The 12,179-nt window shown below is 37.7% G+C and overlaps 1 protein-coding gene across 2 annotated transcripts in view; it reads right to left on the reverse strand.

The window, feature by feature from the left end:
- Slco6c1 (solute carrier organic anion transporter family, member 6c1) overlaps nt 1–12,179 on the reverse strand; it is an 82,195-nt gene that overhangs the window by 31,091 nt on the left and 38,925 nt on the right. For both annotated transcript variants that reach the window (XM_087564970.1, NM_173338.1), the window contains 2 exon segments: nt 11,848–12,043; nt 6,184–6,337 (listed from right to left, as the gene is read on the reverse strand). In XM_087564970.1, coding sequence (XP_087421096.1) covers nt 6,184–6,337; nt 11,848–12,043 — 350 coding nt within the window.

The following is a 12,179-nucleotide window of genomic DNA, read 5'->3' on the forward strand; positions in this document are numbered from 1 at the left end:
TATAAGCTGTTAAGTAAATGATAATCAAACTACAATTCACAGACTCAGAGAGGTTAGGTAAAAAGGAAGAATCTAGGGTAGATAGATGCACTGCCCTCCTTGAGAAGGAAAAATAAATTTTGTGTTTAGACTGAATGCAGGTGAAGAAAGGAGCAGGAGGAATCAGATGGGGCTGAGAGTGGAAAGAAAGAGCATGGGGGAGAGACTGCTGGTATTGGGGCACACTTGCGGGGGCATGTTGTGGAAACCTACTGCAGTAGAAAATTCTGGAAATCTATGAGGGTGAACCTAGTGAGGACTCCTGGTAATGGGAGTTATGAAGGTTGACCTGGCCTGTGGTCAGGTAAGCAAGCATTCTTGTGCTGAGACTGGGTTGCATTCCTTTGAGTTGTTGGCTGAGGGAGTTCCATTTTAATCCCAAACAGCACAAGTTAATGCTGGGACAAAAGGCCACTCTGTGAAAACCAAAAGTATGGTCCATTGCTAAAGAAAAACACCCACACGGCTCTTTGGCTCTTTGAATGCAAAGGGCCTGCACTGAGATTCACCCCTTACCTCTAGTCTAGAATTTCTCAACGTGTGGGTCATAGTCCCTTTCAAGGTGATTGACCTATGTATGAGTTACATAGCAGCTATATCACGTACCAGAATTTACATTATTATTTATATCAGTAGAAAAATTATAGTCATGAAGTACAAAGGAAATAATTTTTGGCTTAGGTTGAGCATAACATGAGGAAGTGTATTATAGAGTTCTTGCGTTATATATTATATTATAGAGTCTTGCATGGGCAAGACTAAGAACCATGACTCTGTTTCTTTTTGTACAAGATGATATTCTGTCAACCTCTGAAAAACAAAACTGGGACACAACCCAGCCACAAAACTCCCAACCTACAATCCTGCCAGCCAGATGTGCTGGGGCAATGATGGTGCAGAACTTGGAGTAGTAGTAATCCACCAATGTTTGGTTTAACTGGAGGCCCACGCCAGTAGAGGAAGCCCATGACTTACACTGCCTGAATATCCAAGACCTGGACACTGGATAGCCCGGTGACCTAGACCAGAACCAAACACGACTGACAACAACAACTAAAACAACAACAACAACAACCACAACAACAATTGCTAATGATATTCTGCTATACTCATAGATTAGAGCCATCTCTAGTTGTCATCAGAGAGGCCCCCTCCATCAGTAGTGCAGAGAACCACAGCTAGATATTCTGTGAAAGACAGAGGCTAAATTGGAGAACTCATTAGGTCCCTCCACTGGGATATAGGGAAACCCTGCAGTAGAGGGAGAGATTAAATTGCAGGAGTCTGATGGGTGGAAGATAGCAGGAGAACCTGGTCCACTGAGTCAACTATGCAGAGCTCGCATGATTTCAAAGAGACTAAAGTAGAAAGCAGGGTCTGCAAGGGTCTGCACCAGGTCCTCTGTGTTTATTTTGTGGCCTAACAGGCTTCCTGTTTTTGTGGGACTCATAACAATGGAAGGGGTGTACCTCCAACTGTTTTACCTGCTCGAGGTACTCTTTTCCTACTCTTGGTTTTCCGTGTACAGATTGAATATGAAGGGTTTCGCCTAGTTTTGTTATATCTTGTTTTGTCCCATTTGAGTGTTGTCTCTTAGAGGTCTGCTCTTTTCTAAAGAGGAAACAGAATGGGATTGGATCTGGGGGAGTGCTGAAATGAGGGGAACTGGGAGGAGTGTAGGTAAAGGAAACTGAGCAGGATTTATTCTGTGAGAAACGATCCTATTTTTTTTAAAGGAAAAGAGTTGAAAACATATAGGAAATATTAAAAGATATGGCATAGTGTAGAAGTCCCCTCCCATCTGTGACTAGGAAGAAATTCAAGATGGCTACGATGATTCCTTCTATCAGCTAACTTCATAATACCTAGGGCAAAGATTCCATGACTGTTAGTGCATTTCAAGTATGATGGGGAAAAAAGACTACTCTAGGTAAGCCTTACCTGACTAGTCAGCTTCAAACTCTACCAGGCATTTCCTGACACCAGATATTCAAAGCGGGCAACTTAAGATTCTCTTTTGTTGGCCTTGAGGAAAAGGGTTCCCCTCTTAAAGAATGAGTGATCCATAAAAGCTAAGACTGCCTCTGAGGAAAGCTAGCAAAGAAATACAGATGTTATTAATTTCAAGTTCAGAGAACCCAGATGCATTTACAAGTCATTCCTTCTCAGTTTCTAGACAGAACAGAGCTTGGCACTCTACTCTGACTTCTTTCTATGCAACTGAGTCAAGCTGTGTTTGGGGTTTTGAACTTAGAGTTGAGGGATCATAACAATGTTACTCAATATCAAAAGTTTAATCATAATTTCCTAGGTCGAGATAGGACAGCAAATAATTGATATTGATTCAGACTTAAGATACATGGTAAATCGCAGAGGGGGAAAATGAAAAATTCCTGCTTCTACAGAAAGCACAAAGATAAAATTCTAAGTGTCTGGGGAACAGACAAGATAATACAGCTCTGTGGTGGTGAATTTTGATTGTCAGTTTGTCCTGTGTGCATATGAGATGATTTCTCAAAGGTTACTTTGTGGAATTCAGTGTGCACACTATGCCAAATACAAAGTGGCTGGAAAGAAAGTGCTGGACGTCAGCTAGCCCAGGCAAGCACACAGGTTTCCCCCCTCCTTATTGAATGCAGTAAGGTGAGGAGCCCTGATCCACATCGGTGACCCTCCACAGACTTAACTAATGCAAGCGAACTACAATGGACAAACAATTGAAAGCAGGAGCAAAAACAAAATTTCTTCTTTCAAATATGTTCTCTCAGGTATTTGTCACAATACAGAAAAGTCTACAACTGTGAATTTCGACTTCCCAGGGAGGTGGGGTGAAGAGCACGAAACCTAGCCTCCCGTGCCTAGTGAATACATTTCAAAAATGATGAACAAATTCTTCAGGCAGAAATAAAATAATACCACATCAAAACATAAAAATGTAAAAACCTGTTCAAGATACAAGATCATAAAGAAAAGAACAAGCGTTTATGTTACATAAATTTGTAAAGAAAATGAGCATTTTTAGAAATATGTGTTCTCAAGGAGCCCCATTCTCCAGATTACTAATATGAAGGGAAGACATTTTCTTTTAAATTTTAGTAAAGGTAGTGTTTCTCCTTAGTTTTACCAAAATTATTTTGTTGTTTTAGTCCTTTCTTATTTGAAATCAATGCTAATTCCTTACATTCTTCAGTTTGACTCATATCAAATTTGTATAACCATAGTCTGCTTTTGTCAATTTTGCTTCAAACCTATTATTTGAAATGTTTTATTGTCTTTTTATACAACTTCTCTAGCTACACTCTTCACTGTAAATATTTTATTTCTCCCATTTTTAAGTGTCAAATTCTATCATAAACTCTATGTTTGGATATTTTATGAAATCATTTTTTATACTCAGTATGCATTATGTATTAATTGTGCCTTGTAGACATGTAATAAAATCATAAGGAATTCCTCTAGATAAATTTCCCACAAAGGAGAGTAGCTCTAGATTGACAATGTGCTTAGTGTCTTAGTGAATAGCTGGCCCTGGCACGAGAAGCTCAGGTGAGCCCGTTTCAGTGAGCAAGAGCTAAGTAGAGTTGGTCAGCCACTCATCTGCTGTGAAGTGGCATGGGCACGGGGTAATGCTTTTCCCCCTGACCCCTTGCCATCTGAAGTAGTCAGTAGAGCTGGTCCTGAGAAAAGCCCTACCCCTTCACTGGATATAGCATTTGGAAAAGCAAGCTCTGTATCTCGCTGAGGCAACATAGTGGATCTGGCCATAATGGCAAAGACAGGGGTGAGTCAGCACAAAGACTATGAGAGGGAGAACTGGCCAGGCCCTCACTATCTGCAGGACTTGAGAGAGTCCCATGCCTAGATTGAACAGCACTGTGAAGTCGACCCTAGAGGTGTAGGTATGGGCTATGGGTGAGTCAGCCATGTGGGCGTGAGAATAGAATAGCTGACCCTGCCTCCTGCTGACATTGAGATTGGGTGGCCTAGCTGGAACAGTGCTGGAGAGCTAACTCTGGTGGTGTGGATAAGGGACAGCTGACAGACTGACCAGTTTAGCTATGACCCAGGCACTAATCCTGGGCTTTTTTATTGGCCCACCCCAAAACCACATCATCTGTGCTCACTTGGACTATGTGAAAGCATCGGTCCTCCTGAAACAAAGCTGGAGGATCTCCATGACACAGGGCAACAGCGTGTTAACAGGGAGTATTCCCAATTAGGATCCATTACTGATGATGTAAGAGAAGTCGGAGACCCTGAACCAGACCAATGCCTCCTTATAAAGAACATCTGCGAGTGTAGATGGGCAGACAGAAGGGTGTATTGTAGGATTCCCAATGAAATGTCTTCTGTCTTGTTTTATTTATTCTTTGTCTATATGTTTTATACTTTCTTTTGGGATGAAGGTTGCAAAGGCAGAGGGCAAAAATGAAGGGAAAGGAGATGAGTGGGACTGGGGTACATAATTGGAAACTCATAAAGAATCAGTAGAAAGTTAAAAAAATAACTATTCCAACCTCCCACTTGGCCTCACCTCCATAACCATCCTAATCTGGACGAATACTCTGACACATAAACTTTGGAGGGACATATTCAAATCTTGTCCAAACTATCACTTATAATTTAATTAGTAGGTTAGACATGGTAAATGATTAACAACAATAATAGTGCTGTTTAATTACATTTAGATTTCTCCCATATTTTAAAGACTTAAATATTATTTGAACATATGACATTTTTTAAGAATGGTTCTTATATATGTAATAATTCTGGTTCATTTTCATGCTTGTTAAAAATCTTGTTATAATACTAGAGCATAAACACTTCTAAGCATATTGACCTAATGTCTAAGAATCGGTAAATTTATTTATCGCTCTCCTTACATCGCGAAAAATGAGGAGACAGGTGAAAAGAAACACAAGACTTTTTAGTACCTCAGTCCATATTTTGTTTTAGTGTCAAGGTAAAAACTAAAGAAAACATAATTAGCAAATGTGAAACATGTACCTAGGGGCTGGAGTGGTAATTCACTCAGTGAGATGCCAAGAATGGGGTACTGGTTTTGATCACTGGCACCCACATTAAAAGTCTGGCATGGTGGTATGCTCCAATTAATTCCACTGCTGCAAATAAGGAGATTTGTCATTCCCTAGGGCTTTAGGGGCCACGTACTCTAGCCCACTTGGGAGAGCTCCAAGTCTATGAAAGAAAGACTCCCTCAAAACTCACGGTGGACTGATCCTGATGAATGACATTGTCAGACATTGTCCTGTCAGCAGTACGCCATTTACTTAATTTCTATCTGAATACTTCTTCCATTTTGAAGAATCCAATACTACCATGCATGTACAGATGTGCCTCATGTTTGCGTGTGTGTGTGCACGTGCACACACACGCGCGTGCACACACACACATCAAAGCATGCATACACACAAAATTTTACAAAAGAGAACCGTACAAATTTAGACAAGTGGTAGAATAAACAATTGCCCTTTACCACAGAAACCGGATTAAAAAAAAAAGAAAAAGAACAAGAAATAAGTTGTGAGTGGCAGCAGCAGTCCTGGAAGTAGTAGGAAGGTTCAAGTCACTACCATGAGATACGCAAAAAAATTTTTAGCATATTTGATTCGGTTAAGTCACATTTCTCCCATTCATATGAGTTCTCTATAGCTCCTAGTTTTCTAGAATATATATATATTCTATATTCACACATACATATATGGTGAGATCTAGTGCACAATCAAAACCTGGGGACTGGGGATGTAGCTCAGTGGTAGAGCACTGGTTTCAACACCCCAATTAAAAAATCATATTCATATCTGAATTGCTGTGTAGCAGAAATAAAGAAAAATCAGGAAAATACAGAGTAGGCATTTTGAATCTCAGCAGAAGGCACATTTGAAAAAAAAATGATTCGCGGGATAGCACTGGCGACCCTTGTGTGTGTGAAAGCTTGTGTTCCAAGCACAGTGAGTGCTGCTGAAAGGGAATTCGGCAAACCAAAACTAAGTTTTATTTTCATGTTGTTAAAATTAATTAAGGAACATATAAAAGCAAACTTTTGGAGAGGAAAGAATAAAGTCTGGTCGGCACCTAACACATTAAGCACCTTACAGGGAGAAGCAGCATGAGAAAATGTACCTTTTCATTCTGTTGTACTTTCGTAGCAGAGCATCCTGCAAAGCATGGAGAGAAATACTCTTTTTCATCTCTTCCACACACAGAACTATATAGGGAAGTTGTGCAAGCGCAGTGATAATTGCATCCAGCTGTAAGGTTTCCAAGTTTGCCTAAGCTGTGAAGTTGAGATTAGGCACAGTTACAATACCATCATTTAAATTGTTAATGTGGACGGCAGGTAGCCACAGGATCCATCAGTTTGCTTATGGAAATATTTTTTTCACAAAGTTACTAAGGTATAAAAACACAATAAAATGCACATTTAAGAGTGTCCCACTCTCTAGTCCTGGAGACGTGGTTTAGTTCTTAAAATCACTTCTTGCTCTTTCAGAGGAGCAAAATGCCATTGCAAGCATCCACATGGCAGTCCACAACCATCTGTAGCTCCAATCCGGGGGAGTCTGATGCCCTCTTATGGTCTCTCTCCAGGCACCAGCCATGTATATAGTATGTAAACCTACATGTGGGTGAATATTCAAACACAGAAGCTAAATAGAATAGAAAAACTTTTAAACATACCTCATGGGTTATTTTGATGCTGTAATGAAATTTTCTTCAGAGATTTTTTAATGAATGAAATCATAACTACTTCAAATGGGCTGACCTCTTCAAAGACTTACTTTACCACCTTAGTACTTATTTACTTTTTCAGTACTTACTTGCCACATATTATTACTTATTAGTACTCTCTTCCTGTTCATCTGTTGGGATTTCATAAAAAGTAATCGCACGACACTTAAAGTTTCCTGGCTTCTTTTGCATTACTGATCTTTATTTGTTCTTGTAGGGACATACGCTTTCATGAGTCTTGTGTAGTAAAAGTAGGATATTTAAACTGTATGAAAGTTGTTAATGTAACTATTTTAGAATTATCTCATATGTGTGTCCTTGGCTCAATTGTATATATGTGTACCGCATGAGTGCAGCACCCATGGAAGCAAAAGAAAGACATTGGGTCTATTTGGAATAGACATAATAGAGTTATGATTCACCAAGTGGGTACTGGGCCAGACCTGAACCTCCAGAGGTAGAGCAAGTACTCTTAAAAATCTTTAAAAAAAAACCATCAGTTTTTCAACATAGTTTATTATTAAGCACACAAAGGTTCTTGTGATCATAGATCCCCAGGGAAAACAGACACATTGAATGCACAGATTTTTTCTCTCAAATGACTAGATGTAACCTGGTCCTTCCATTCAGAAATCTGCAGATGGGATCTATTGCTAGCATGGTGCTCTGTACTGTCCATACTAAGCTTTCTCAGAGAAGAGAAGCTAAACGGTCCTTACATTTCCTGTACAGCCATTAGCTCGCCAGAGATCCCACAACCAGGACCAGACATCACCAGTTGACTATACAATCTCTCCATTGTATGTAGGATCATGACCGCACTAGATCCTTCCTTTGGTCTTCAAGCTAGTATTGCGGCCTATCTCTGTAAAGCAATTTTCTTGGAATAAATGACAGGGACCTTGAGTTGAATTTTTATGCTTCTTCGTGCACTGGAAATCACATTACACCAGGAAACTTTTCCCCAAATAATTCTGTGTTCGAATATACTGACGTTAAACTTCCCAGCATCAGACTCCCTGAAATTTGACCCAGGTTGATGAAGTCAATCTGAACCAAGTGTTCATTCTCACCTCTTAGCAGTTTGTTTTTCTCCCTGCTGTGATAGCTATAAGAGCCCCCCTCAATTGGTCTAAAACATGGAGCACAGGGCCTCTGAGAATGTAAGAATAAAAATTTTAAATGGTATTAGGCTATCAGGATACATGGGCCTCTCACAGAAAACCGTTCTTTACCTTTGGAAGAGTGGTACTAACATGGTGTTAACTTCTCGGTCTTTGTGACAAATCATTCTGTATAATCATTAAAATGTTTGTTAGCATCCAGAAAAATAAAATATTCATAGCTAGAGCAAATATGAAGATAGCCCATGAGATGGGAGATAAAAATCCCTGTCAATTGTTTTTGAAAACTACAGAAAGGGAGGGAGGGAAGGGAGGGAGGGAGGGAGGGAGAGAGGGAGGGAAAAAGAGAGAAAGAGAGAGAGAGAGAGAGAGAGAGAGAGAGAGAGAGAGAGAGAGAGTATGTTTTCTGCCAGTCACATCTATGAAATGCAGGCAGAATGGACTCCACCCCTCCTAAGGTTCCAGGCTAGCCACATAGGTTCAGGGCTAACCATCCTCATGATCTGACCAGAACTCAGAGCTCTCCTGCTGCCTGCCTCCTGTCAGCCCATCCTGTCAGAGCCCATGAGTGCAGAAGAGCAGCACCTGAATTCCAAGCGATGGCAGGTGGAGTTTCAGCACCTGCAACATGAACTATATTCTTTGTTTTTGTTGTTTGTTGTTTTTCTCTCAAAGCAGGAATAATTCAATATCCAAGTTCCCTAACTAAGAAATTTTTTGCTCATACCACAAAAGTATCAGTCTTTTCGTGACAGAAAAAAAATATCAAAAGAGCCCAACTTCAAATACAGGAACAATTACAAGCAGGAGGTAAAGGACTTAAGTTAATGCTGATTAATTTTCCTGAGGTATCGGTCATTCGATTTATTGAGGAGATTCTGTTCTCCTTGCTGTTCAAATCAGTGTTTAAGTTAGGATTTAGTTTTTGTGGTACGTAAACTAAAAGAACAAAATTTAACATTTTGGGGCTAAATCAATTGGATATTACCTTATCTGTGCATCACTACTAAGGATTTGAACCTGCTCTTTAAGGTTGCATTCTGGAGACACTTGATTAAAATTTGAATGAACTGTAACACCTAAAACACGGCAGCAAGACTGAGGCTCTACATTAACTGACCTCACGTATAAACACATGAAGGACAGAGATGCATTGGGAACAGAAACTGACCTACCTTGAGAGAAAAAGAATATTGAAGAAGGGCTGTGAATGTCGATAGCGTATAGTGAATGGTAGAACCTGTCCTGATGTACTCGAAGATGGAGTTCAGTAAGCAGAACTTGGAAAGGATGAGTAGTTTGGGTACAACAATTAAAAACAGAACAAAATGTCATCAGACTCCCCAGAGTTTGATCCAAGTTGACAAGGTCAACCTGAACTGAGAGTTTATGCTCACCTCTTTGTGGTTTCATTTCTCTAATTCCATGACACCTGCAGGGGTGCCCTTAGCTCATGGTTGGATTTCTGCTAGCAGGGTGTAGCAGCTTCAACTGTTATCTACAATTCTTTGTGACAGTTTGGTTTCCCTGATTTAGGCATCCTAATATGTAATACTTTCCTAGTGACTAAGGACAGTTAATTCATTGCCATCTGCATATTTTCCATATGCATAAAATTATTATTTGATGACATTCCATTTCAAATCGTTGGTGTATTTTCTTATATTGTTTATTTTCTCATTACTAATAAAACGACTTAAATGTTATATATGATCAGAGACAAGTCTTTTGTATATATTGCTTTCTAATAACTTTTTACAATCTGTGGCTTAATTTTTTAAGAGTCCTTGAAATCCAGACATAGGAGCACACAACTTTGTTTCTAGGACTTGAGAGGCAGCAGTAGGTAGATCTCTTTAAGTTTGAAAACACTCTGGTATACATAGTGAATTCAAGGACAGCCAGGTTTACATAGCAAATCCCTGTCAGAACCTGCTCCTAAGAAAGCAGAGGGAAAGGTCTTTGAATAGGCAGATTTCAATTATTACTAAGTCCAATTTATAAGTTTCTTCCTGGATTATTAGTGTTATATCTTGGGAAAGAATTTTTTTCCCACAGTCAAGGTCAAAATGTTTTTATTCATATTTTTAGAAGACATTGTGCAAAATTGTATTCATTCATGAAAAAGAACACACATAATGCTTAGAATTCAATAGTCTAACTTCTTGTATTGTGTACAGAAAACCTTTGTTACCTCTAATTTTCCCTGAAAAAAGGGAAACATTACTTCTAGAAAAAAGGGAACATTACTATAAATTTTTGCATCAAGTGAATTGATCATGTTTTTTATATTTATAAAACATCATTTATTAATAAAAGTCAACAAATTTATTCAAAAAACTTAAAGAATTTTATCTTCTGTAGTAAATTTTATCTTGCATTAAGGAAAAACTATCATTTTTAGTTTTCCTAGTGCTGCACAACATATTGTACATCAATAGATCTCCTACACACGTGAGAATTAGGTAACACTAGAAGTGCTGTCTTAGATTCTATTTCCAGTTGTATGTAATTTTTCCGGGGATATATTTTCAAAGAATATACTTCCTTCTCAGGTTAGACTCTCTGCTTTACATGCATTCCATTCCTAATATTCATAATATATCCCTGAGCGATCTATTCTGATACCTCCAAAGGTTTGTAGTTAATACTAATCCACTGAATTTTTTTTTTTTTTTTGGCTTCACAATAAATTTTTGTCTCTTGAGCTGAATCCTCCAAATTGGTGTTATTGATTTGTTTTTGAATGGAGTGTATTTTCTACTCCTGACTTTTTGAGCTTTGGCCTACTAGTACATATAGGCTTTTTGAGGTATGTGGAAATTGTTATTAGAAAAAAATGATAAAATTGTATTATAGCTAAAATGTATTTTTAAAAGATGTTTTATAAATTATAAAAAGTTTTCAAATGAATTTGTAGAGAAGTGGCATGTATGTGAATGTTTGAAATGCTTTTGCTTAGGCATTAATTTAAATGAGTAAGATTTTTCTTTAATCATAAATGTTTTTGTTTACCTTGAATATTTGGGTAATTTATTTGGGCATCTTATCTTTTCATTTGTAAACTAATTAATAGAAATGGGATTTTTTTCCATTTATTTCCCACTGAGAAAAGAAGCAGTTAAGTTTTAGTATTTTTGTGTACAGGGATTGTTCAGTTGACATGTCATTAATTTATATAGTTCCAGGCTCTCCAATTTTTAGTGTTGAAATATTTCTTTATTGCCCATTATACTCATCCTACCAGATTAACAAAAGTTCTTGCCTAGGAAAAGCTTTTAATTTTTAATGTTTTTATAAAATTATCATTTTCCATTACAGATATATCTTTTATTGCTATCTCTACAAATTCATCAGCTTCTTCTAAGTCACATAGATGAATTTTTAAGAGTAGTGAAGTTAACATCATGTTTTACAGCCTCATGGTCAGCTCCAGTAGCATTAATTGAATAGTGGTTTGTCATATGCTGTCCCACTGCAATTGAGAGTGCTATTATTCTCTTCTACCATTTCAGTTGCATTTATGTCATACAATATTTAATATTATCTCATGCTGAGCTTTTTGATCTTTGGATATTTAATCTAAAATGTCCATGTTCATGATCAAATATACTTTAAATACACCTTTTGATGTCTCCAAGGTAGAGATTTAAGTACACAATGTTAAATCACATTATACATATTCTAGTAACATTTTGTACTTCCTACATACCCTAACGCAAAGTTTTGACCACAAACGTCTAATGAATGCATAATAAATACATCTCTATGAGATATGTACTCTTAATATGAAAAGTTAAACCATCTTTTATACTTCGTTTGCATGGCTAATACTTCCAAAAGTCACACAAATTTATAGTTATTGAATTATTGGTCTGGAAAATATCCTTTCATTTATGATCAAAAGTAGAACATACAAATTTATATTTACCCATCATAGTCTTCATTGATTCCAGCAAATTTTGTTGTTTCACACTCTACAAAAAAGATTAATAGGAAAAGTGCAACTGATACAACAGATGTCACTAATGAAAATTTCAACTTGTTCTTATTAGTCATTTCCAATCTGTCAACAATTAAACCTCCAAGAAAATGGCCAATTACACCTCCTGGAATTACAAATAGTCCTGAGAAAGGAAAATAAAGTACTGTTAAACACAATCTGTTGAAAGCACAGAAAAATTGCATATAGATGTCATTCCCTATAGATTTCTAAACAAAACAACCTAAAATACCTCTGGAAAACATGGTATTTCCAGAGGG

This window comes from Rattus norvegicus, chromosome 9, assembly GCF_021556685.1.
Source record: "Rattus norvegicus strain SHRSP/BbbUtx chromosome 9, alternate assembly SHRSP_T2T, whole genome shotgun sequence".
Classification (NCBI taxonomy): Eukaryota; Metazoa; Chordata; class Mammalia; order Rodentia; family Muridae; genus Rattus; species Rattus norvegicus.